A 27,675-nucleotide genomic window follows, 5' to 3' on the forward strand; every position below is an offset into this window, starting at 1 on the left:
TAGCTTAAAAACTAAAAAAAAAAAAAAAATGCATTACATATCTCATATAGATTAAGTATGTGTGAGTGTGTGAAAGGTGCTCAGTTGGGAAGCCTATGGATTTCGTATGCTAAGTCACTTCAGTTGTGTCCGACTCTTCGCCACCCTGTGGATTGTAGCCCACTAGGCTCCTCTGTCCATGGGGATTCTCCAGGCAAGAATACTGGAGTGGGTTGCCATGCCCTCCTCCATGGGATCCTCCTGACCCACGGATTGAACCCAGGTCTCTTATATCTCCTGCAATGATACTAAAAACTAAAATATATATATATATATAAACTATATACACATGTTAAACCTTTGCTCCCTGCCGCAGGATCAGGAATGGCGTGCTGGAGCATGGGAGAGGGCCCTCCAGTGCCTGGGATGCAGCAGGAAGATCCCAGGTCCAGGGCCCGATGGCCAGCACCCTGGACCAGAGGCTGTATCTCCCTGGGGCCTTGTGTGTGTCAGTTGCTCAGTCATGTCTGTTTCTTTGTGACATCATGGACTGTAACCCTCCAGGCTCTTCTGTCCATGGGATTCTCCAAGCAAGAGTGCTGGAGTGGGTTGCCATGCCCTTCTCCAGACGATATTCCCGACAGGGATCAAACTCATGTCTCTTCATCTCCTGCATTGGCAGGCAGATTCTTTATCAGCTGAGCCACTTAGATTCCCCAGGGTCTCAACCTCTTAAGAAACCCGTGATTCCTGAGTCCAGCTATTCAGCTACGATTAGTCCCAAACTTTCTGCCCCTGCAAGTATATTAGCTCTCTGGTCCTTTGATTTTTCTATCCACTCTCTCACAAGGGCCCTTCCCCCTTGTCCGCCATCCTGGGGTGGAGGCAGTGTGCCAGCGTGGCTTGCGTCACATCTCTTGGTCCTCCGAGCGGCCACGGCACGGCTGGAGCTGGTGAGACGGCAGGCCCAGCTGTTGTGCTCACCAGAACCCTGACCCTCACCCAGGCCTCCCTCCCACAAACGCCCGTCAACCCTGAGCCTTTGTGCAGTCAGCAACCTGCCCAACCGCCTATGATGGTCTTGAATGTGTAGGAGGGTGAGGAATGCTCATATGATGGGCTCTGTTCTTGCAAACTCCCTCTCCCCAGGCCATCAGTGCGCCCCTGCTTTGTTCCAAGGGAGCAGGGCAGAGCTGGGACACAGATAGATCTCTCTGTGTGATGAGACTGTGGGGTATCGAATGTCCTTTTTGTGCAATAACTATAAATCCATGGTAGACAGGAGAGTGTAGCAGTTTGACGGATGTGGGAAGGATCTGGAGGGGAAAAGTATTACTAGGGAATATTTCACCTAAAAAGGACCTGGTGACAAGGTTTGCTTATGATAGTCCTTGTGTGATATTGGATGATATTTTGTGTGACTTTTGTTTTGACATCTTTCTGTCTGGTTTTAGGAGAGTTATTCAGGGAGCACCAGGGAGAGGCTGACCAGGGAGGAAGAGCAGTGTCCAGCTGCCCCGGGGGGAGTGGGGTGGCACTCTGTTAGAACGTCGCCAGGGTGTTTTGTAACAACACATATGCCGATGTCTGATGCCTGACTCCAAAACGCCATGTTCCCGTGCTTCTGTCGGGTTGGCCAAAACGTCATTCGGGTCTTTCCATAAGAGGTTATGGCAAACTTGGACACACGTTTTGGCCAACCCGACACATCTGTGCCTTTGAGCAGGCAGTTTCACATCTCTGTGCCTCAGCTCCTTTACCTGAGAGATGGGAATAGTACTACCTCCCTTGCGTTGATCTTGACATTGTTGGTGGTGATTGTTGATGGTGGTGCTGGTGGTTTTGGTGTGTTGATGTTGGTATTTTGGGTGATGGTTGGTGCTCGTGCTGCTGGTATGTTGATGTTGGTGATGGTGATTGTTGGTGGTCCTGGTGGTGACGGGGTGTTGATGTTGGTATTGGTGATGATTGGTGCTGGTGCTGCTGGTGTGTTTGTGTTGATGTTGTTGGTGATGGTGATTGTTGGTGGTCCTGGTGGTTTTTGTGTGTTGATGTTGGTATTGTAGGTGATGATGGGTGCTGGTGCTGCTGGTGTGTTGATGTTGTTGGTGATGGTGATTGTTGGTGGTCCTGGTGGTGACAGGGTGTTGACGTTGGTATTGTTGGTGATGACGATGGTTCATGGTGGTGCTGGTGAGCCCCCATCTTTCTCACCGGATGCCTTTGAAGCAAAGGCCTCATGGGAACACTGAGTAGCGTGTACCTCACGTGTGGTTGGGGTTTCTCCTAGGAAGCTGCTGTGGTGGAGGAGCTATTTTGGTGGAGGTGGGTGTTGTGGCTCCAGTGGTCAGCTGTGGTGTTGTTTAGAGCCTGCTGTAGTGAGTGAGAGGGAACAACGGGGAATTGCAGGGAGATGAGTGTTTCCCGATGTCAAATGTGACGGAGCCATAAAAGTTAAAAATGAAACAATAATGGAAAGGTGGTCAATTTTCGGTTCAATGTTTTAAAGAAAAACACCGAGCGGATCCTTTGTGTTGAGCCTGGTGGTGGACACGCTGCTGTGTGCATATTCTGGGATGGAGCCTCTGCCTTTATCCCCTTCTGCTTTTGTCCTATTCAGCAGCAGCTCTATAAGCAAGCAAATAGGTTTTTGTAGCCTTTTGCTAAGTATTTCTCATCTCTTGCTAAGTATTTCTACCACAGTGCAAAAGCAATTTTATTATGTGAGGCTGTATTTTTATAGTCAATTGAAATGACTATTAAAATATAACACTGCAGTCAGGCTTGCAGGCGCTTCGCTGGAGAAGCACTGCCCTTGCAAAACGGGGCAGCCTCATCCTGGAAAGGGAGCCCTGCTTGGGAGCCGGAGCCAGACTCACAGGCCTGAGACATGTACCCTGCACTTAACTTTTACTTACTTATTTTTTAAATTATGATAAAAGATGCATGCCACAAAATTGATGATTTTTAGCCATCTCTAGGTGTCCAGTTTAGTGGCCTTAGGTCCATTCACATTGTTGTGCAACCATCACCTCCATCCATCTCCAGAACTTCTCGGTCTTCCCAAATTGAAACTTTGTACCCATGAAGCTGTGGCTTCCTGCCACCCCTAGCCCCTGGAAACCAGCGTTATGCTGTCTCTCTGAATGTGTCTCCTCTGGTATGGCATATAAATGGGATCATAGCATATCTGTCCTTTTGTGACTGGCTTATTTCCTGGGCTTCCCTGGTGGCTCAGACAGTAAAGAATCTGCCTGCAATGCAGAAGACCCAGGTTCCATCCCTGGGTTGGGAAGATCCCCTGGAGGAGGGCATGGCAACCCACTCCAGTATTCTTGCCTGGAGAATCCCATGGACAGAGGAGCCTGGTGGTTACAGTCCATGGGGTCGCAAAGAGTCGGGACATGACTGAGCGTGCATGCACGTTTATCTCACTTAGCATGATGTCCTCAAGTTTCATTCTTGTTGTCTCCTGTATCAGAATTCCCTTCCTTTTTAAGGCTGAATTATATTCCATTGTATCGATGGACCACATTTTGCTTATCTGTTCATCCATTGATGGACAGTTGAGTTTCTTCGACCTCTTGTCTATTGTGGATAACACTGCTGTGAACACAGCAATACAAACACCTGTTCGAGTTCCTGTTTCAGTTCTTTTGGATATATATACTCAGAGGTGGAATTGCTGGGTCAGATATTCAGTTCAGTTCATTCAGTCATGTCTGACTCTTTGTGACCCTATGGACTCCAGCTCGCCAGGCCTCCCTATCCATCATCAACTCCTGGAGTTGCTCAAACTCATGTCCATTGAGTTGGTGATGCCATCCAACCATCTCATCCTCTGTGGTCCCCTTCTCCTCCCACCTTCTATCTTTCCTAGCATCAGGGTCTTTGTGGGTCAGATATTAATCACATGTTTGATTTTTTGAGGAACCACCAAACCTTCCCATGGCAGCTGCACCTTTTACGTTCCCAGCGGCAGTGCTCAGGGGGCCCAGTTTTCCCACATCCTCTCTAACACTTGCCTTTTTAAAAGAGCTGATAGCTAGGACTTCCCTGGTGGTCCAACGGTTAAGAATCTTAGCTTCTACTGCAGGAGGCACAGGTTCGATGCCTGGTTGGGAAACTAAGATTCCTCATGTTACGAGATGAGGCCAAAAAAAAAAAAAAAAGATGCTAGCCATTCTAATTGTCTTGAAAATTTTAGTCATTTTTGAACAAGGGATATCACACTTGTATTTGCACTGGGCCCTGAGAAGTGTGTAGCCGGTTCTGCTGGGAGGGCGCACTGCCTCATTGTGGACTCACAGTCATGGTCATGCGAGAGAGGGTCTGACCAGGCCTGGGCTTAGCAGCCTGGTGGGAGGGATGGAGGCTCGTTACTGTTTGGGCCTAAAGGCAGCTCCTGGCTGGTCAGAGCGGAGCCCTTGGAGAAGGGAACAGGCGGGCAGGGGACACCCTCCCAGCTTGCGTGGGTTTGTTTACTGCCTCGTCTTCTGCATTCCTGCCTGCGTGTCCCCATCACATGAGATCTGCGATTACTTCCTGGGGTCTGCATTGGGAAGGGTAACCCAGCTGCAAGCACCCTCTCCGTGACCAGGCTGCCCGCTTCCTGTCTGTGCACTATCCGTGGAAGGCAGATTTATCAAGTGATTAACTAAGGAAACATTCGTCTTGGGTCCTTGGGGGACTTTGACCTCATGCTTGTTGGCTTTGGCGGGAGGAAGGCCTTTGGATCAGACTCTCCCACATGCCCAAGAAAACAGACACGACAGGCTGGTGGCCCTGGTCTGGCCATCTCAGGACCCTGGGCTCCCTCCTTTGAGTCAGGGCTCGGACACACTGCACTCAAGCCTCTTCTTGAAGGGTCCTGGAAAGGTGGACCAGTGATGGGCTGTGTTGCCTGGGCAGCATCTTCTCCACACCCAGAGCCAAGCGAGATGTGCACAGTCTTGCTGCCTCTCAGAACCTGTCCAGGGCAGGTGGTTTGCTAACGGGGCTGAGTGTGCAGGTGCCCTGGGTGGGATCACTGGCACCATTTGTCCAAGTGAAACTGTGCTTATTCTGCGCGTACGGTCAGCCGTCTGGGACATACCTCCCTGGTGAGACTGTCAGAACTGAGATGTTAGAATTTGTCTCTGCTATTTAAGACCCCGGTCTGGTCTTGAGTTTTGTAATGGGAAACAGATGCAAATAAAACTGCAGTGTTTTCCAACAGATTTAAGATTCAAGTAATAGTTTTGCTGTCTTGAAACTCTGTATTGATCTGTTACATGATTCATCCAGTCAAACTGGTGTCACTCTGGGTGCCAGGCATCGTGAAGCACAGATGCGGATGGAAAGATGCTGGGCAGGTGTGGCAGGAGTCTGGGAGCGGAGAGGTAAAGGATGAACTACTGCAGGGTCTTGTAGAAGAGCTGCTCGTGGACTGGGAGCCAGGGGGTGGGGAGCCCTTTTGCAGGCCCCACGTGATGAGCATTTACTGGGTACCATTTATTGGGTACCTGTTTCATGAGGAGCATGTTGTCCAGTGGGTAGCAGATGGGCAGTTTTCTGACGATGCTTCATCAGTGTGGGCAGAGGGCGCTGTTGCACTCCTATGAGGTCGCTTACCCCTTCTTTGGGCGGGAAGTGATGGGCAAGGTTTCCTTACAGGTGTTGGATGACCTGGAGGAGCAAGCCTCCAGGTGAAGAAGGGGAATAAAGAGCATCCCAGACAGAAGTAGGCTTTGGGACAAAGTCCTGGAGTGGGGTGGGGACTACCCTACCCTATATAGAGTAAATCCTGAAGGAAATCAACCCTGAATAATCATTAGAAAGGCTGATGCTGAAGCTGAAGCTCCAAGACTTTGGCCACCTGATGCGAAGAGGTGACTCATTGGAAAAGACCCTGATGCTGGGAAATATTGAGCGCAGGAGGAGAGGGGGGCGGCAGAGGATGAGATGGTTAGATAGCATCACCGACTCAGTGGACATGAGTTTGAGCAAACTCTGGGAGATAGTGGAGGACAGAGGAGCCTAGTGTGCTGCAGTTTATGGAGTTGCAAAGAGTTGGGCATGACTTAGTGACTAAACAACAGCAACAGCTATGTATTTGTTTTTTGCCATGAAGAAAAACAAATTGGCATCATTCTGCAGTGTTCCCATTGTCTTTCCCTTTATTCATCACCATTAATATCAGATTGGATGATTTGAAAAGAAGAGAGTAGAAAGCATGACCCCATTCTATAGAACAAGTCAAAGTTTAAGCCCAGGAAGAGGAACTGGGGCTTGTGACTAAGAGACCTTATTGTTGAGAATCACAGATAAATAGGCTCAAGCCCAGTTCTTTCACCTCTCTCCTTTCCTTCAGAGGTGTCCTTAGTGGTGGGGAGCTGGCTCATTTCTGCCCCTTCAAGTCCCCAGGCCTGTGTGTGTTTCCAGCACGTGCTTTAGGTGGAACCAGTCTGACCAGTGATGGGGAGTTGTGAGTCCTGACCAGGTCCGTGGCAGAGACGGTGAGCCTCAGAGGGTTCCCAGCTGCCGGTCTTCCTCCTGAGGGTTCTCACTGGGACCAGCCGCCCCTGGGTGTCCAGTCCCCTGGACGCACGTCCCGTGTGGCAGGCGGGTGTGCAGTGCCATCTGTGGGGGACCTCGGGGACTGGCCGTGCTGGGGTTTGCCCAGTCCTGGGGCGAGGTCACTGCAAAGTGTCCATGGCTGGGGTGGGGCCGGGGAGGGGGTAGGAGCCGGGTCGTTTCACTGGCATATATTTCCCCAAACCGCAGTCACCTTTCTGCCTGAAGAAGGATGATTAAAGAGATTAGATCTCTCCCCGTATCTCTTCTCTGCATCTCTTTGTCGCTGAGCAAAATTGAATGCAGAAATAGATAATTTTCAGGTCAGCTCAGTCTTTTCTGATTTGTGGGTGGATTTGCAAAGACCATCCATAATGAAGTCAGTGGTTTTCTCTACCGGCACTGACTTTATGAAAGACAAAGGTGTTGAAAAGTGGACTCATTTTTCCTGTCACAGAAAAGCAATAAAGCCATACACATGGACAACACAGCGTATTCCCTAAGACAACCTGCATGTTTGGGGCACTGCGACCCTCTGAATGAGATGCAAATGAGACAGTGGCTGCCTAGGTGTGGATAAGACGTACAAGGATACTTTATTCTAAAGAAAGATATTAAAATATCTTAGAATTGTGTCTGTCACTTCAGTGAAAATGTGATAGAAGACTCTTTTATGTATTTCTTTTCACAATCTTATCTTGACCATCCTGCACACCTGTTTCCATCCAAAAGGCAGAAAGAAATAATGAATCACCAAAGACAATTCCCTTTATCTCACTAGGTCCCTGCCCACCACTTTAATTACTTAGATGAGTTCCTTGAGTCTGATATTCAAACACTGCATGAAGTCTTGCTGCAGGGAACTTTATTGGCAGGGAAACAGGATCTATTCCTATAAAACAAAGATACGAACCCCAAAGAAGTAAGTTCATGACTTTGAAAGTGGTATCCGTTTTAGAAACATGGTTCTATCAGACCCACACTCGCGAATGCAGTTGGAGGTATTTTCGGACCTTGAGCTCATCACCCCTAGTTTTCCTTTATTTCTCTTTCTGGTTTGAACCTCGTGTTTTTGAACCAGGTCAGGGAAGCTGCTATGCCCATGGGGAGTTTGCTTCATAACTCACAGAAGTGAGAGATGCTGGGTCCTCATTCACTTGATCAGTCTTTGTTTCTATCCGTCTCATCTTTTTTTATTATTATGGTAAAATAGACCTAAGCTTACCATTTTTAGTTGTACAGTACGTGGCATTAAGCACACTCACACGGCTGTACAGGCATCACCCTGTCATCTCCAGAGTGCTTTCATCTTCCCCAGCTGAAACTCTTCCACGCGTTACACACTCACTTCCTTTCCCCTCCACCTCAGCGCTTGGCAACCATCATTCTACTTTCTGTCTCTATGAATTTTAACACTTCTAGGGACATCACAGGAGCAGAATGATAGCATATCTGGTCTTTTGTGTCTGGCTTACTTCCCTTAGAACAATGTCTTCAAGGTATCATATGTCAGCATGTCTCCTTTTTAGGGCTGCATGATATTCCATTGAATGTATAGGCCACATTTTGCTTATCCATTCTTCTGTTGATGGAGACTTTGCTTGCTTCCACATTTTAGCTACTGTGAATAATGGCTGCATGCATATCTGTTCAAGTCCCTGCTTTCAGTTTTGTTTTGTTTTGTTTTGATTTATACCCAGAAGTGTAATTGCTGGATCACAGGGTAATTCTAAGTTTAACGTTTTAAAGAAGCATTTAACTATTTTACACAGTGGCTGTACCATTTTACATCCCATGAGCAATATTATAATTTTTCTATGTCTTTGCCAACACTTTTTATTTTCTATTAAAAAAAAATAGCCATCCTGGTGAATGCGAAGTGATATCTCATCGTAGTTTTTGATTTTATTAGAGATGTTGAGCATCTTTCCATGTGCCCCTTGGCCCTTTGGTATCTTTGGAGAAATGTTTATTCGAGTACTTGGACCACTTTTAGATTGTATCGTTTGCTTATTATTATTGAATTATAGGAATTCCTTATATATTTTGGTTATCAATTCCTTATCAGATGCAGGATCTGTAACTGTTTTTCTCCCATTCTGTGGGTTGCCTTTTCACTCTTTCGGCAGTTTCCTGTGGGTGCACAAGAGGTTCGAATTTTGATGAAGCCTGTGTCTATTTTTCTGTCGCTGTTGTTGCCAGTGCTTTTGGGGTCACATCCAAGAAATATTTGCCTGCTGCAGTGCCATGAAGTTTTGCTCCTTTGTTTTCTTCTAGGAGCTTTGTAGTTGTAGCTTTCCTGTTTAGGTTTTCTATCCACTTTTAGTTACTTTTTATGCCTGATTCCTCATCTTTTTGTATACAGGTACCCAGTTTCCCCAACACCTTTGTTGAAAACGTAGTCTTCTCCCTTGAGCAGTTTAGCCATCCCCATCAAAACAGTGTAACCGTATGTGTGAGAGTTTGTTTCTGGGCTCTCTGTTCTGTTGCATTAGTCTGTATGTCTGCGTAAACCACACTGTTTTGATTACCGGAGCTTTGTAGTAAGTGCTGAAATCGGGACGTGTGAAGCTTCCAACTTTGTGCTTTGTAAATATTGTTTTGACGGTTTGGGCTGCTGTGGGATAGATTTATCTATTTCTGCAAAAAAGTCATTGCAATTTTAATAAGAATTGCACCGAATCTGTAGATCTCTTTGGGTTGAGCTGCTGTCCTAACAATATGGAGTCTCCCGCCCATGAGCGTGAGATGACTTTCCGTGTGTTTACGTCTTTTAATTTCTTCCAGCATCTTCTGTAGTTTTCAGTGTGCAAGTGTTTTGCCTTCTTCATTAAGTTTGTTCTGAAGTATTTTATTTTATTTTATACCTTTAAAGAGACAACACTTGTAGCAGCATCCTTCGGAACAGGTTCTAATATTCTTCTTCCCTCCTTTCCTTTTTTCTGTCCTGTTCCTTTTCCTTCCTTCCATCCACTAGAGTTTCTCTATGTGCCAAGTACTGTTAGGTGCTGGGCACAAGTAAAGTCAATGGTGAAGGCATTGCTCTGAGTCATCATGGACCAGGGCTCTGGGAGGCTCTGACCCTGCCTGAGTTGTCTGCCACCAAATCAGAGAGATGGAAGGACTGGGCTCTGGGTCATAGAAACTGGCAACTGAGTTGGTGCCAGCCTCTTTTGTGACAATAAAATTTAGGCAACCCAGACCCCAGCTCTGATGTAGGATGGGGGTGGGGAGCTGCTGTCTGCCCAGAGTCAAGTCCAGTGGATGTACATAGATGATTTGATTCTTTCTGCACTGCTCTTCCTGAATGGGTCCAGCATGTTCCTTAGAGACCAGGCTGCATGGACATCCTGGGGCAGTATCATGTTCTGCCCATCTCTGCAGCATCAGCCCTAGCCCACTGCTGGACCACAGCATGAGCTGGACAGAGTCTGGGAAACACCGCACGTCTGTGGTTGGCATGGACTAGATGACCATGTGATGACTTGTGAAACCAAAGGACAGCAGGCAGCCAGCCTTTTAGAAGGAAGCCCTGCAGGGGCCACAGCCAGGACCTGTGCCCTGTACCCTTAAGGACACGGTCTGCCTTTTCCCCAGCCCTAAGAACCGAAAAGATGCGTGCTGTTGGGAAAAAAAAATTTTTTTAACCACTGATGGCAGGACAAAGGGAATGAGATCACAAACAGAGCAATTAATTTTCACAAATTGACTTTCTGAAAGAATTAATTAACTTTTAAATTGCTCCTTGAAATGCTGAAGTCATGTTTCAAGGGTACAGTGTGTGGAAGAGAGAGAAAGCTCAGAGCTGAGCAGATTTTGAAAAGTGATGTGTGGTCAAGCCCATGTCTTTGGTGCATTAAGGCAGCTTTGAACCCGAGCACTGATGGCTGATTATCTCATTAGATGGAAGAGACCCAAAGAAGAGCCCGGAAAGCTAATATTGCGCCTCTCTTTCTTATTGATTGAATCCATCTCGGGCTCCTGGATCTGTCTGTAGAGGTCAAGATTATTTTGAAGAGGAACACATGATACAATGCTTGCTTTCTCTCTTGTTGCAAACCTCACAAGAAAGAATACTTTGTGGTCTGGTTAAATTCAGTGAATTTTTATTGAGTGCCTGCAAGGCATGGTGTTAGCTACTGTGGGAAATCCAATGATGAGCAAATGTTTACTTCCCCCAAGGAGTTCGGTCTGGAGGAGAAGACAGATAGATAGATAAGTAAGCCTCCCAACGTGTGGGCTGTCACAGAGTTTATAGAACAGTTGGGAAGCAAGCAATTAATTCAGGTGTGCATGTACTTTTCTTTTTTTTGGTTCAGGGGGAAAAGTCAGAATCCAGCAAGGGCGGCCCTTGTAGACAAGTGGGGTCTTCAGAGGCGGAGCGGGATGTGACATTCCCAGTGGGAGGAGCAGGCCTGGGGTGGGAGGAGGTGGAGCTGGAGGAGGGTGAGTTGGGGAGAAGGGGATTGGAAAGATGGACTGAAGTCATGTCCCACTGGGCTTTGGATGCTGTGCTGGAGGATTAGCCATGATTCAGAAAGCCAAGAGAAATTGTGTAGTGTTTTGGAGTAAGATTTAAGGAAGGTAACTTTGGTGATGGAGAGAAGAAAAGATTTTATATAGAAAACCTGCTGAAATGTTATTTTTCATCTCAGTGAGAGATGTTGAAGGCTTGGGTCAGGAAGAATGGGATGGTGGGGACAGTCTGGAAGGGACACCCCAGGGTCTCAGGGCTGCTGTCCATCACTGTGCCTCCTTGAGCAACTCGTGACTCCTCTGGAGGGCTCTGTGTTCTCATCTGTTAAATGGATGGATGGACTGTAGTGTTTTTTTTTTTTTCCCCACCCTAAGTTCATGGCATCTGGTCCTATCACTTCATCACAAATAGATAGGGGAAAAGTGGAAACAGTGGCAGAATTTATTTTCTTGGGCTCCAAAATCACTGTGGATGGTGACTGCAGCCATGAAATTAAAAGATGCTTACTCCTTGGAAGGAAAGCTATGACAAACATGTATAGCATATTAAAAAGCAGAGGCATCACTTTGCTGACAAAGGTCTACCTAGTCAAAGCTATGGTTTTTCCAGGAGTCATGTATGGATGTGAGAGTTGGGCCATAAAGAAAACTGAGCTCCAAAGAATTGATGGTTTTTAGTTGTGGTGCTGGAGAAGACTCTTGAGAGTTCTTTGGACAGCAAGATCAAACCAGTCCATCCTAAAGGAAATCAGGCTGATGCTGAAGCTCCAATACCTGGAGCTACCTGATGCAAAGGGCTGACTCATTGGAGAAGACCCTGATGCTGGGAAAGATTGAAGGCAGGAAGAGAAGGGGGCGATAGAGGATGAGATGGTTGGATGGCATTGCCGAGTCAATGCACCTGGTTTTGAGCAAACTCCGGGCGATTAGGAAGGACAGAAGTCCGGCGTGCTGCAGTCCATGGGGTCCCCAGAGTCGGACTTGATTAAATGGCTGAATCACAATAACAAATGTCAGAATAGTCAAGTAATTCTTTTGTTGTTGTTTTTCCCTGAATAGGATTTAAATTTCACTGAATTCTTTTTCTGTACCAAATGAATTGATCATATGATTGTTTACTATTTACTGTTGTTAATGTGGTAAATTAATTGATTGGTTTTTGGATGTTAAACCAGTCTTGCATTTCTGGAATTACCCCAGCTTGGGTTATTCTGTGTAAAGAATGTGAAATCCACTAGCCTGACGTTTTAGACTCTGGTGGACTTGAGGAATACCTGGACATGTTTGCCTGTCATGGATCCAGGATGGATGTTGGAATTTTCAGGGAGCCATCAGGAGGGCAAGGCTCAGAGAGGACTGGGGTTGAGGAAGAGACCCTGCAGCTTTGGCATTCTGGCACCTCATCCAGTGGGCCCCTGGCTGCTCATGTATGGGCTGATTCTGAGCTGCTATAAACCCTGATGAGGGAAATGGGGAAAATTCTAGCTCCATCTCTTGGGCTTCCCAGGTGGCTCAGGGAAGCTCTTAGCCCACCGGCTAGCCCAGAGAATGGACTCGCTGTCATTACCCTCAGCGTCGCCCTCACCACCATCACCACCACCACCACCGTCATCACCGTCTTCATCTGCCGTATCGTCACCTTCAGTGTTATTCCAAGTCTCGATGTGAATAGAAGCGCTCCTCTCTGATTTATGAACCACAGTTCTTTCCTTCTGTTCCCAGGCAGCCCTTTTTTAGGTTGATCAGGAGACTGAGCAGAAGAGATGGCTTTGGCTTTTCAACATCTCTGATGCATTTAAGCTGTGTGGAGCATGGACTAGGGTGCTCATTTTTTATTTTGGAAAAAAAGATCCATGTGCTTCCTCACTCTGGGCTGCTGCTGGCTCTTTGAGAGAAAAAGACAAAAACGAAAACAAAATCCCTCCCCTTCCCCAAAAGAAAACAAACCTGTGTCCTCCTGAGAAAGGAGCTTCAACTTGGGTTCATCTCCACCTCCTTTTCCCATTTCACTTTTCACACAAATAACAAGTTAAGCTGCTACGCTGGACTCTGCGGTCCAGGATTGAGAAATTCACGTGAAGGTCCATTTATACCCAGCAACACCCGTCTCAAGTCAGGCTATTAAACAAGCTAAATGGCTTTGAGGAGGAGGAATCGATTAAGCGCCCACCACCAGCCAGAGGGAGGTGATGGCCATTCTCTCCAAAGCTGTGAACAGAGGTGCGATGACCCTGCTCTCTTGCGGGGGTTTTCCCGCATCTTAACAGACCAGAGAGAAAGAAGACAAACGGCAGAAAGGCCGCCGTCCCTGTGCTTGTGTCGCGTAAAGACATTTGAAAACCCAGAAGCCATCCATCACCAGTATCCTTCGTAAAGGAGAAGATGCCTCTGGTCTTTCTCGTCTCGGCTCCTACCCACCACTTCCCAAAAGAGGGGCAGATTTGAAAGGTCAAGTGATTAGAGTAGGGCATAGTCTTTTACACTGAAGACCTTTGGGTTTATTTAAGAAAAAATTCACTGCATTGTTCTCATTTTTCTATCACCCAGGAAGTGGGGACCCTCAGCCCTCGGACTTGTCAGATGCTTACTCTTGGGGGCCCTGCTCGGCAGTGAATGAATCAAGCTCAAAAGGCCTCCTTTAAATTGTTTTCCACATAGCTCCTTGTATAGGTTCCCTATTGCTGCTGTAAGAAATTACAACCTTAGGGGTCTAAAACATCACAGATGTACAACCCTACAGTTCTGCACGGTCAAAAGTCCTATGATCAAGGTTGCGGCAGGCAAGCCTGTGTTCCTGCCGGCAGCTCCGGGGAGGGTCCTTTCCTCGCCTTCTCCTGTGTCTAGAGACTGCAACATTCCTTGCCTTGTGGCCCCTGCCCTGCTCCCCTTGGACCTGTGCTTCCGTGGTCATATTGGTGTGATACTCTGGTCTCCCTCTCATGGAGCCTTGTGATTACCCTGGGCCCCCCGTCTTTAGACCTCTAAGCGCATCTCACTGGCCACAGGCCCCTTTGCCTTACAGGGCTCTGGATTCAGATGTGAACGTCTCTGGGGCCATTATTCTGTCTACCACACTTTCCGCGCCTTCCTGCTTCCTTGTTCAACACGTACCAATATATATGCAAGTCTTTTGATTTCCCTTTAACGTGGTATTGTTGAGCCTGTGGGCGGGGGCGGCCAGTGTTGTGGTCCAGGCTCTGCTGTGTCATTTGAGGCCACATGGCATAAACTCTCTGAGGCCCCCTTCCCCTTCATCTGTGAAATCGTGGGTCTTTAAGGCTCATTTCGTAGTTCAGGAAGATCCCCTGGAGGAGGAAATGGCAACCCTCTCCGGTATTCTTGCCTGGAAAATCCCATGGACAGAGGAGCCTGGTGGGCCGCAGTTCACGGGCTCACAGACAGTTGGACACCACTGAGTGACTCACACTGTCATAGTTAAATGTGGAATGGCTCTGTCCTTCGTTTTTAAGGTTGTTGATCAGTTGAGTTTATTTCTTTAAATCCATGCTGTGCATGCATGCTCGATCGCGTCCGATTCTTTGTGACCCTATGGACTGTAGCCCACCAGGCTCCTCCACTACTTTTATTTTATTTATTTTTTTAGTATATATTTATTTGCATGCACCAGGTCTTAGCTGCAGCATGTGGGATCTAGTTCCCTGACCAGGGATTGAACCCGGGACCCCTGCATTGGGAACGCAGAATCTTAGTTACAGGACCACCAGGGGAGTCTCAGAATTGTTTCTGTTGTATGAGCTTTTCACAGCTGCCTTTCCACCTACTTCAGAGATGGAGAGGTCACTACTAAAGGCTATTGCATGTGGGCCTTGCAAATTCACAGGGACCTGAATGTATTTACAGTGGATGTGTTCATTTTCTTTTATTTGTATTGTTTTTGATGTGTTTATTTTTTTTCTGCATCAGTAATAGAATAGACGTGCTGGCAGGGATGCTGTTAAGAATGGTGATGAATGCATTTATGGTTTCTAAAGGCTTCGAAAGTGGTTTTTCGGGGCTGGGAGAGGCTGGCATATGTTCTGAGCTTCCTTTCTCTAATGCAGTTATTTCTTGTTAAAAGATTCACCATAAAATGCTAAATAAACTTAATAACTTCCAATAACATTAATGTCAGTTGAGGCCTTTTAAATTTTATGAATCTGGGTGAAAATATGGGAAAATACCTGGGAAGATAGAATTTTCTACGTATGTATGGTTACTGATGTTTTAGAATTTTTGTGTTCGTTGTGATAATCTGCTCGTTTTGGCTTTTTAAAAAAGGATTCTGGTAGTAAGAGAAGTCTTCATAGCAGTAAAAACAAAATGCCCCCAAACACAATAAGAGGTTTTACAATTTGCTGAGTGTTTACAGCTTCCCTGGTGGCTCAGATGGTGAAGAATCTGCCTGCAATGCAGGGGATACAGGTTTGATCCCTGGGTTGGGAAGATTCCCTGGAAAAGGAAATGGTACCACACTGTAGTATTTTTGCTTGGAGAATCCCATGGACAGGGGAGCCTCATGGGCTACAGTCTATGAGGTTGCAAAGAGACACGACTGAGCGACTAAGCATGATTGTTTACTGGGGGCAACCCATGCATTAGATCAACAGAGCCGTCGGCAGCGTTATTTTCTTTAAGACACAAAGTACTCATGCCCTCCTATAAGGTAGAAATCAGTCTCCTTATTTTACAGCCGGGGAAGCTGAGGAGGGAGAGCTAGATCATTTGCTGGAGGCCACTCAGATCTACAGGGATAGAGGTGGTACCATGCCTAGTGTCTCTGCTTCCAGAGACCACACACACGTTCAGTAGCTTGGTTATGGAGCTGTGACAGGAAGTGCGCTGTGCTGCTGGGTATTTTTGCAGAAAGGGGTTGAAAGAGCCAACACATACTTAGAGTTGGCCCTCTGGAAGAGGGGGCATTACTGGGAAGACCCCGTTCGTGGGGGAATAATAAGGAGGGACACACAGGGACGGGCAGATTCTTTCTTTCAGAGAGAAATAGGGACAGGGACCAGGAGTGTATGGTTGGAAGGAAGGCCAGGTGGTCGGTCAGCAGGAGGGCCCCCCATGCTTGCGTGAGATCAGGGAGAATTCCAGCGATGGACCTGGTCACAGTGCCTGTAAAGGGCAGTCTATCCAGCAGGGTGTTCAGGATGGATGGGTGAGAGTTTGATCCTGCTCGAGGAAATGTTTTGATGAGTTTTATTTACCTCAAGTCTGAAAAATCTTTTAAGGTAGAATCCATTGGGAAGGAATAACATCACTGTAATTTTTTAAATTGAGAGTGGGCTAATTGAATATTTGGGAGTCGTAAACATCCTTTTTTCACTGTGATATTTCCCTTTATCTCCATTCTTGAGCAAAAGCATGGCCTGAATTTAATGGGATGACTTTTGCATGCTCAGCTAGGAGGAACAGAACTGCTTTATGTCAGATAAATGTTTGGGATTTCAGACATGTGTTGTGTATTGTCCCTTTGAAGGATTTCTTCTTAACATAAGACATATTTTTGCCTCTTTGTAATTTTTTTTGACTTAATAGCAACTTTGGCTATATGATACTTTTAAAATCAATTTGATTTTCAAGGAATTCTCAGTCCACGTGTCATTGACTCATAGACAGGAGAAAGTCATCTAGTAGAGAAGTCCGTTAATGGAAATATATGGTAGTATATGAAGTGATAATTGAAATGTTGTTGACAATAGCTTCAGTTTTCTTCCTATTATAAATGTTATTCCACTGTGAAAAGAAATGAGGTTTTCATCCATGGAATAATGTGCGTGTACCTTGAAAACAGGAAGCCACAGGCTTCCCTGGTAGCTCAGCTGGTAAAGAATCCGCCTGTAATGCAGGAGACCCTTGTTTGATTCCTGGGTCAGGAAGATCCCTTGGAGAAGGGAAAGGCTACCCACTCCCGTATTCTTGGGCTTCCCTGGTGGCTCAGATGGTAAAGAATCTGCCTGCAATGAGGGAGACCTGGTTTCGATCCCTGGGTTGGGAAGATCTGGGAAGAGCATGGCAACCCACTCCAGTATTCCTGCCTGAATCCCTGTGGACAGAGGAGCCTGGCGGGCTATGGTCCATGGGGTCACAAGGAGCTGGACGTGAGTGAGCGACTAAGCACAGCACAGTACAGAAGAAGCCAGACACAAAAGGATAATATTCTATGATTCCTGCTCCGGTCAGCAGGAGCAATCAGATTTATAGAGACAGAAAGTAGGTTACAGGTTATCAGGGGTGGGCAGGGGGAGGGGTGAAGAATTATTGCTTCATGGTTATAGGGCTTCTGTTTGGAGTGATGAAAAAGTTTTGGAAATTGATAGTGGTAATGGAGCTCAACATTATGAATGTAACGTCACTGAAGTGTACACTTAAAAATGATTAAAAAGGCAAATTTCACATCATTTTACCACAATAAACCACTTGTGGTTGTCTGGTGTTATAAGTGGTTAAGAATTTCTTCTACTTAAACTGAGGACCCTTGAAAGAAAAGGCTCCTTTTGTGGATATCAGAGAGGATGATCCAGGCAAAGGCAGAATATTTCAGTCTTAAAAACAGGCAAAAACAAGCCAGCATAATCTCACCTTTACTAATAGCTTCTTTGCTGTTTTCTCTCTGAACAGCTTTTTATAACTATGATGCGCGGGGAGCGGATGAACTTTCTTTACAAATAGGAGACGCTGTGCACATCCTGGAAACATACGAAGGTGCGTATTTATTTTGGTGTGTTTCCTTTTATGTTTTGTGTGGTTAGGACACTTTCAGTACCTAATGGGCCAATCATTACCTTGTTAGGAAAGCACTTAACTTCTGGTTTTCTTGCACAGTATCAGGAGCGGGCAGTGGTGAGGTTTTCTGTTATTGAAGTCATTAAAAAAAAAATTAAGATGAACTTAAAATTAAACTCCTAAATTTTTAACCTCTAAAGTTTTCTGTTGAAGTAGTCATTTTCCTTATTTTAAAACACCGTTGTTTCCTTTCTTTGGAAATGAATGTATATACATCTTGACTGTTAATAACTGCTTGAAAAAAGTTTTTTTTTTTTAAATACATTTAAGGTTAGTTTAGTGTTTGGCTTAGTGTTTTGAGGTGTTTGATGTGAATGGTAAGACTTTTTATGTTCTCACTTAGACTTAACAATTTCCTGAGAGGAACCAAAATTATCATGTCTTAAATCCTTTTTAAAAAAATCTGTGACCCCATTTTCTGACGGGTGAACGAAGATTGTTGCCGCTGTGTGTGGTGGGGTCCAGTGAAGCGGTTGTTGTAATTATCCGATAAATACCCTTGTCGGGGACAGTGGCTTTCCAGTGTCCGTGGTTTTTCAGGCTGTTGGTTTTCATATTAGTGTTTCGCAAATCATTAAAACGGGACCCCTTTCATTTCATGCTGCGGTTTATCGCTGCACAGAGAAGAAGCAATGATGGGCTTGACTTTTAGATTCCTCACATCTGGATGTTTTGTGAGATTGTGTTTAGCGCTGGTGCTCTATTTCCTGTTGGAAGGGTGACCCCCATGTAACAAAGGAATAAAGAGAACTGACTAAAATTGGTAATTCCAACAGCAAAATTGCTTTCAGATCGGGTTTAGCCAGACCCCTCCCGGGAGGAGGTGGGCTGGAGATGCGGGGAGAGAAAATTGCAGACATCCCGTAGTAATCACAGATTGAACTTCACACTCAGTCTTCGGAATCCTCTTTGCACATGAGTGATGCCTCGTTCAGCTTCTGCATCAGGCAAGCTGCAGCTTGCTCCCGTGTACCTGGAGAAGCACAAACTCATTAAAACACCCATGTCCATGTCCCTTACTTCCTCATCTGGCTTAGAATTCCATTCCATTTGCACCTTTTACCCTAAAAAATGTCCCACTGGGGGTGGAAATCAGCTTCCGTGGCGTATGCTTAGAAGCGGATGTGATGCAGAAATAGACGTGCTCCTTTCTGTGTGAACGAGTAGTTGCCCGTGGGTACCCTCTGCTTATTTTCCGTTTTTACAGCTGACAGTTGGATTGCCTTATCTGCCCCCAGTTTATATGGCCGGTGGCTGGAAGGAAGCGGAGAAATTAGCTAGAGGTTAAGGATCAAACCTCTCATCTCAAACACTTTTCTGATCTCAGGGGAAGAACGCACTTATATCTTTTTTTTTTCATTTCTGCCCCGGGTCAGCTGCATTTGAAATCCTGGTTAATAAACAGTGGACAGTGACGTCATTCCTGAACAGATAGCAATTTCCTGTGCAACCCCGGGTCGTGGGGGCCGTGACTTCTGGTTCTTTGCTTCGTAGGAAGAATGCACTCTTTAAACAGGAGACTCCTTCGGCAAGTCAGTGATCCTTTTTGTACGTTTAACTTAAACGAAAATGGTGGCAGGCATCGACATTTTGGCCAACATCATGATAAAGGAGTCCTTAGTGAGCATTTGGTTTCTGGGCTCATCCATCTTCCAAGTGTTGATTACAATATTCCAGTCTTTGTAAAGACCCTGTAATGGAAAACCAATTCCCCTTCTTTGACAACAGCCTTTTTGGTTTTAGTTAGAATCCAATCAGAGAAATGCGTGGGGGGGAACACATTGCTTTTGGGAAACTTGGTGACTTGATTGTCATTGGATTACAATGGAATAATTGTTTTCCTGCTCTTTGCTCTCATTCTGTTTAAATTTTGTGGATTGTGTTAGCCTGTGGCATTCTCTTCTTTTCTTCTCAGCCCCTTCCACATTTTCCCCCTAAGAAAATTTATTTCTGTTTGTCAAATTTCATTTCCCTTTTCTTTGTGATCCTGTTCAGGGTAGGATACTGCTGGGATTGCTCCAGAGAATATAATTTCTAGATGATCACTCCTTATATTCAGGTTCAGAGAACACATTTACCTGCAAGTTATGGATAATTTGTCCGTCTCAGGCTCATGGAGGCTTGGAGCACAGAGCAAAGAAAAGCACTTTCCAGGTCACTGTGGAGGTGGACGGAACTTTGAGGGCTCCTTTCTATAAGGACCCCTGCCTATGTCCCTGCCTATAAGCAGTGTCCAGGGTCAGTCAGACAGGAGAAGTGAACCCAGGTCCCCGGTGTTGATAAAGTGACTCTCCAGTGCCCAAGCAGGCGCGGGTCTTGCCACCTGCTTATTTCCAGAAGGATCTCCAAGGGGTGTAAGCTGTGCTGAGGGAGAGGGCAGCATTGCACCCAAATTAGGAAAGTGCTCTTGTGATGAAAACGCAGCACTCGAACTTGATTCGGATTTTTCAAAGCGATCATCATCTGTTTTCTTCCACGACATACCTTCATCCCTTTTCCTTCCACGAGCATCCATCGACGGAAGGTCCTGTGAAGACCGCCTCTGGGTGTCCTGGGGTGGAGGTAACAAGGTGTTGCATGGTGGGGCATTTAAACAACAGGAATGTGTTCTCTCACTGTTCTGGGGGCTAAGGGCTCCAGGTCAAGGTCGGCAGGGCTGAGAACGCGAGGCCGCCCCACGGGTCACTCCAGCCTTCTGCTCCCTTGCTGTCCTCATTGGCGTTCCTTGCCCACAGGTGCGGCACCCTGGTTTCTGTCTTCAGGATCACGTGGCAGTCTCCCGCTGCTTGGCTCTATTTCTCCTTTTTAATAAGGACAATGTATAGCATTAGGTCCTTTTTTTTTTTAAAGGGCAAAACTACTTAAAATGCTTCTGTTTTTGTTTATTTTTGGCTGTGCTGGGTCTTAACTGCTGTGTGGACTTGTCTCTAGTTGCAGCGACTGGCGGCTGCTCTTCGTTGCGGTGGCTTCTCTTGTTGTGACTCCCAGACTCTAGAGCGCGTGGGCTCAGTAGTTGAGGTGCCTGGGCTTAGTTGCCCTGTGGCATGCGGCATCTTCCGGGACCAGGAATTGAACCCATGTTGCCTGCATTGGCAGGCGGATTCTCAACCCCTGGTTATTGCTGTGTAGTTGCTAAGTCATGTCCAGCTCTTTGCGACTCCATGGACTGTAGCCTGCCAGGCTCTTCTGTCATGGGATTTCCCAGCTGAGAATGCTGGAGTGGGTTGCCATTTCTTCCTCCAGGGGATCTTCTCGACCCAGGGATAGAACCAGCATCTCCCGTGTCTCTTGCATTGAAAGATGGATTCTTTACCACTGCGCCACCTGGGAAGCCCCTGTCTCACCTGAGCCCCAGCCTTTTCCTCAGGTGTGTCCTAGCCTTGCTGCTGGGGGCTTCTCAGATGCTGTGTGAGCAGATCTTTGCAGAGGCTGCTCTGCCCACCCGCCACCCCACTTCTCCTCCTAACTATAACCTGGAGCCATCCTTGGAGACTCTGTCTGAGTGATCCTCCCCAGGCTCCTCTCTGACGCCCGCCCCCCTCCTCCGCTCTGCCTGGTCCTGTCTTCACTGGTACCCGCCCTGCTTGAGTGTGCGCGCACTGGTCCTTCTGCTGGAAACGCTCTGCTGTGTGCACGGATGTGGCTTCCGTCTTCCTGGGCTGGATGGGGCCCTCCCTGACTTTGAGGACCATGTCTGACCTCTTCTTGCCGTTGGGCGGGTATCTCTTGGGGAGCTGGGTTTGTCTTGTTTGGAGCTGGTTGGTTGAGGCCTGGTTGGAAGAAGGGAGTCAGCTTGTTAATTCAACGAGCCATGCATCTCCCTGCTCCTGGCTTCATTCTGCCTGGCCTGTCCCCCCCAGAGCAGCAGCCAGGTTATCCTCTCATGTCCCCCTGCTGCCCTCCATGAAGCCTTTGAGGGGTTGTCCTCTGTCCTTGATCCCCAGTCTCTGCCCTTGCTCGTGGTTTGAGCCTTGCTTGTCCTAGGGGAATCTGCTCTTGGAGGTTAGAAATAATTGGGTCTAATCTGTTTCTACATTTGCTCTCTCTGGTGAGACCTCTGGTACATAGTCTGGGGGCTCAGTTGCTGGAAGGAATAACGCATGCAAAAATTCTTGAGAAGGGAAACCCTAGGTTTTCCTTTGGCTTGGGAAAGGTGTTAAAAGAGAAACCACCATCTATTATCATAAACGAAAGAAAAAGGGCTCCTCATCTTTTTTTAGTCCCTCCTGGGAAACCCTTCTGCTGTGTTTGAAGTGAATTTTTGTGTCGCCTGTACTGGCTGGCATGCATATATTTCTGTGTATATAAATGTGGTTGTAGTGCTCATTTGGCTCAGATGGTAAAGAATCTGCCTGCACAGTGCATGAGACCTGGGTTCAATCCCTGGATTGAGAAGATCCCCTGGAGAAGAGCCTAGCAACCCACTCCAGTATTCTTACCTGGAGAATGGCATGGACAGGGGAGCCTGGAGGGCTACAGTTCATGGGGTCACAAAAGTCGGACGCAACTGAGCAAGTAACACACGCAAGCGCTCCTTCTGTTTTTACGTTGTTACTCAGTGCTGTGTTCTGAGATGCAGCCCTGTTGGTAAGGGTGCAGTCTCCGGCGCTCAGTGCTCTGTGTGACCCTCACGTTTCACTGGCCACCCTCCCAGTGATGGGCACCCATCCTGCCTCCTGCGTCTGCCCCACGGAGCGCAGTAGGTGTGCGAGTGTCTTTGGATATGCGGCAGCTCCAGGGTGCGGGGATGGATACTTTGGGGAAGAAGGGTCCTGCCCACACTGGTCATGCTGTCTACACTCCCCACCTCTGTGCCGGTGGCTGCCTGAATCCTGCAGCGTTAGAATTTTCCTCACTCTAGTGAATTGTGTTTTAAACTGTCGATTTAATATGTGTTTCAATCTGGTTATTAGTAAGTTTGAGCATCTCTTCATACATATGTAAGTCTTTTGGGTTTCTTCTCTACAGTGTTTATAAACTTTGCTTATTTTTGTCTTGGGCTCTGTCTTTTTCTCGTCCCTTGGAAGTATTTCCTTAGATGTTCTGGGACATTCATCCCATGTCAATTTCAGAAAAGAAGGGGCATGGTAATACTGAAAATATGGGAGGGATAAAATCACAGGAAAGCGGGCAGTCCTCTACATTAAATACGGCCTTCTGAACAGCTTACTGCATTGACCCGCTGTCTTTTCCCATTTCTGTCTGTGAACACTGACCCAGGTGGGCACTGATTGTGGGCTGGGCAAATGGAAACCACCCAGAAGACGGTGGAGGGCTATCCAGAGATAATCCTCCAAATGCGCCCCGAGACCTCGACATTGGGTCCACCGTGCTCCCTTATCACCGTGTAGTTGCCTTGTCAGGAATGAAGTGGGTTCACTGGTCGAATCTCAGTCTTAGCAAATCCTTCGCAAGGCTCCTGGTGATTTGCAGCTTCGTTTCTGAATGCTCAGAAAGCATCTGTTCATAATCCCTGGAGGATTTTAACTCCATCACTTCCTGCTTCCACTCCTCCTCCGGTTGTTAAATCATTGCTCTATGAGAGGTGTCTGGTCATTGGTGGAATACAGGTCCATTTGCACTTTCTGGGCATCTTCATTCATGCATCCCTGATTTCCAGCATTTGACTGTTTGTTACTCTATTATTGGTGACTTTGTTGAGTCGCTAAGTTGTGCCTGACTCTTTGCAACCCTATGGACTGTAGCACGCCAGGCTCCTCTGGCATGTGATGTCCTCCACCATCTCCTGGAGTTTGTTCAAACTCATGGGCATTGAGTTGGTGATGCCATCCCACCATTTCATCCTCTGTCGTCCCCTTCTCCTCCTGCCTTCAGTTTTTCCCAGCGTCAGGGTCTTTTCAGAGTCAGTTCCTCACATCAGGTGGCCAAAGTATTGGAGTTTCAGCTTCAGCATCAGTCCTCTCAATGAATATTCAGGACTGATTTCCTTTAGGACAGACTGGTTTGATCTCCTTGCAGTCCAAGGGACTCTCAAGAGTCTTCTCCAGCACCACAGTTCAAAAGCATCGATTCTTCAGTGCTTGGCCTTCTTTAAAACCCTAGTATTTAGTTAGTCTCTGGGAGCTGACCCAGCTGGTGCTTTCCCAAGTCTTTTTGTCATTCTGTTGGGGGCTGATGTCCTTCTGCTCCTGGGGAGCTCAGTGGAACTTGTCTAGGCTTTTGATTGCCTTTCCTGGAGCGAGGTGGCCTGAAGCACCCTCAAAGTGTTTCGGGAGACATTCAGTGTGTGGCAGAGTCGTTGGGAGGTGAGTGACCAGCCGTGAGTGACCCCTGAGCATTGGCAGGAACAATTTCTGCCCTCAGCCTGATCGGAGGGGCCGAGGGTGTGGTCAGATCCTGCCCAGCATTGAATGTCTCTTCCACTGGGCATTTCCCTCTGTCTTCTGCTGTTTGCTTGCCCTCCCACATAGAGAGAATGGGAACTTGAATCTAGGCCAGCCCCCTAGGGGGTAGGTGGGCCTGTGTTCCTGGGCCTGGTGCTTCCTGTTGGGGGCTGAGTCTTCACCACAGAAGCACTTTGTGCGATGTGACTGCTCCAGGGCACACCCCCCCAGACCCCCCTCCATCTCGAAGGGGGAGGAAGTCGGCTCTCAATAGGATTTCTGTTGTGCTGCTGCTGTTGATGATCTGAGGGTGTTGGTATGTGTGCTTGGCAGTGACCCTGCTCCATCCGGCCGAGCGACAGACAGGAAAATGTGCACCCCGGATCCTGCCCAGGGTTCCGTGGTCAAAGGGCGGCTTCTTCTCCTGGAGCTGGTTGCCACCCTCAGGACCATCTGCGGCCGATGGAGACGAAGGAGCTGGAGATCTTTGTGTGAAGCCCCCTGCCAAGGCTTCGCGCCTGGTTTTGAGATGATCTCTACAAACCCCCAAAGCATCTCTGCAAACCTTAGGATGACTGAATTCTATGACAGGCTGACTCCCGTGGTTCTGCAGATAGTGAGTTCTAGGCAGTGGGCAGGTGCTGTTTAGGACCCTGTAATGTCCCTTGTACTAACTATCTCACCTTTGTGTTTGTTTAGGGTGGTACAGAGGTTACACCTTAAGAAAAAAGTCTAAAAAGGTAAGTCCCTGTTATTAACCTCAGTGCATATCCCTTCATAAATCACCCTAGGAGAAGAAATCAGTTCTGTCTCATGGAGCCTAAGAGTTGTCCTTATACATCTCTTTCTCTGAATTAAGAGAATTTGTGAAATGTGGGCTACCCTGAATTGTTTTCTTTAAAAAATTTTTTAAAAAAACTTTATTTTTTAATTGACATATAGTTGATTTACAATGTTGTGTTCATTTCAGGTATACAGCAACGTGATTTAGTTATACACACATATATGTATTTCTATTCTTTTATAGATTCTTTTCCATTACAGGTTAGTACAGAATATAGAGTTGCATACTGGGCTTGGTTGGAACAAGTATTGCTGTTGGCTGTCTGTTTTATAAAGTGGTGAATATATGTTAATCTCAAACTCCTAATTCATCCCTCCCTCCCTCCCCTGAATGGTTTTCTGAACAGCATATATATGTAGAAATTGTCATTTCGTGTCTAGGAGTGAATGGCTGGGCTGTGTGGGGTGATGTTGACCTGTTGTCCTGAGAGCTGGGACCTTCTTTTCCTGGTAGAATTCTGCATCCTGTTGAAGTACAGGTTGTGTAAGAGAATGATCTGGGAAGACTGACTACCGCTTACGATTTTCAGTTTTGCATTATCCTTAATGATAAATTAGCAGATCTGCAGCGCTCATGCCAGCTTCTTCCCTTCTTGCTTGTAATTATTTTTATACTACTGACGTCTGCTGGCCGAAGAAAGAGGTTCTGCCTCCTGGACAGTTTGCATGCATGGTTGTTTGAATTTCTGGGGTGAAGACGTGCAATTACACCATGATCATTGCTATGGACACGCCCGTGCATGGTTCTGTTGTGGCTTTTCCATTCTTAGTTTCACAGAACCTAATGATGGCTGTTCCCTTTCACTCTAAGCTGTGGTTAGGCTGTCCACGTTACCTTATAAAATCTAATTATGCTTGACACATGGTTCCTTTTGCTTTTGTTTCTTAACTTGGCATCTCATTATCTCCTTATTGGGCTGGGCTCCTTCTGTGGTCCTGAGCCTGTGACTAAGGCTGTTGAAGGCCAGCTGTCCAAGTGCAGGGCCTTCTTGCTCTATTTTTTCCCCAGACTCTCTGCAATCAGCCCTTGCTGGACAGGTGAGAGGTGTCCATCCTGTGGTAGCAGTCACTTCAGAGGTGTCCAGGCTGAGCTCTCGGGCAGTCTGTCCTGATATGAGAGATGCTAATTGGGTAACCTGCTGACCCAGCTCTGCAGATTGGAGCCAGGGCCTCCATCCTGATGCTGCTGAGCTCAGACTGGACTCTGAGTCTCTCATATCCAATGACCTGGCGTCTTGAGGTCTGAATGAGGGATATACCAACCTGGTGGCTGGAGGAATAGCTCTCTCCAGAGAAAGTTCTGTTTTCACTCTGATTGTCTCTTCCATAATTTGGGATTAGCAGATGCGAACTAATCCCTTAGGGTGGATAAGCTACAAGGCCCTACTGTATAGCATGGGGGACTGTATTTAATATCCTGTGATAAATCATAATGGAAAAGAAGATGAAGAACAATATATAATTGAGTCACTTTGCTGTGTAGCAGAAATAAGCACAGCATTGGAAATCAACTATACTTTAATTAAGAAAAAATAAGAAGAATGTTTTCCTGCAGATGAAAACCTCAGTTTCATCTGAGAAAGCCACAATTGAGAACTTTATTAACGACCTTAGGCTCATGGACTCCCCTGTCCACCCATGACAAAGCTGCAGCTTCACATGTCAGGTATGTCCCAGGGAAGTGGTTCACTTTTGATGCTTGCTTGGTATTTGGTGTCAGGTACCTCTTCCCTGGTGGCTCAGATGGTAAAAGCGTTTGCCTACTATGCGGGAGACCCCATTTCAATCCCTGGGTCGGGAAGATCCCCTGGAGAAGGAAATGGCAACCCATTCCAGTATTCTTGCCTGGAAAATTTCATGGACGGAGGAGCCTGGTAGGCTACAGTTGATGGGGTTGCAAAGAGTCAGTCACGACTGAGCGACTTCACTTTCACTTTCACCACGTTCCCCAACTGGGGGTGTCTCCTGGTTCCCCAGTGCCTCCGTGAGCCCTCGTCCTTCCTGCCCTGCACTGAAGAGACCTGACTTTGTAGCTCACAAAGCTGGGTAGGGGTGTGTTTATTGCTCCATCTAAAACCTTCATTAGCAGTTGAAACTGACACCTTAGAGACGCTGTGATTTTGTGTTGGCCCACCCAGTTCACGCAGTGGCAGAGAGGGACTTGACTCCCAGGCATCCGACCCTGTGTTCTGGGAGCATCCTCTTACTGGTATTCACAAATGAGCTCTAGATCTGGCCAGTCCTGATCACCCCAGCTGAAGAAGCTGCTCATTTCAAGCCTGCAGGTGTGTCCAGCCTCATTTTTCCATTGTCCCTTCTGTGACCCCATGGTTGTCCAGAGCAGCTTCACTGAAACTGAGGGGTGTCTCTACCTGTGGACGTGGGCATGGCCGGGACTCGTTGCTTTATGTACCCCACCCGCCAACCAGTGCTCACCTGCTGACCTTGAATGTGCACCCGGGATCCATCCTGGTGGCTGGAGGTGTCCCCGCAGCAGGTCCGCCTGGTCCTCTGTGTTGCCCAGCCTCCCTCTTTCTGTCTGACTCCTTCCCTCTCTGTGATAAATCTTTTTTACATGAAGTGTGGCCACTTTCCTGGTAGACAGGAGGAGCAGGGACCAGTGGTGCCCACTTCCATTCCAAGCAGGATGAGTTGCATGGTTTCTGGATCTCCTGTGTTGATTCTTTGG

The 27,675-nt window shown here is 47.0% G+C and overlaps 1 protein-coding gene across 6 annotated transcripts in view; it reads left to right on the forward strand.

The window, feature by feature from the left end:
- DOCK1 (dedicator of cytokinesis 1) overlaps positions 1–27,675 on the forward strand; it is a 560,005-nt gene that overhangs the window by 38,645 nt on the left and 493,685 nt on the right. For 3 of the 6 annotated variants that reach the window (XM_055560921.1, XM_055560923.1, XM_055560922.1), the window contains exons 2-3: positions 17,635–17,718; positions 24,843–24,883. In XM_055560921.1, the coding sequence (XP_055416896.1) occupies positions 17,635–17,718; positions 24,843–24,883 (125 nt within the window). Of the gene's footprint in view, positions 1–17,634; positions 17,719–24,842; positions 24,884–25,417; positions 25,471–26,541; positions 26,653–27,675 lie in introns of those variants that run through there. The other 3 variants (XM_055560925.1, XM_055560926.1, XM_055560924.1) reach the window with 3 other exon arrangements.

This window comes from Bubalus kerabau, chromosome 22, assembly GCF_029407905.1.
Source record: "Bubalus kerabau isolate K-KA32 ecotype Philippines breed swamp buffalo chromosome 22, PCC_UOA_SB_1v2, whole genome shotgun sequence".
In the NCBI taxonomy this organism is placed as follows: domain Eukaryota; kingdom Metazoa; phylum Chordata; class Mammalia; order Artiodactyla; family Bovidae; genus Bubalus; species Bubalus kerabau.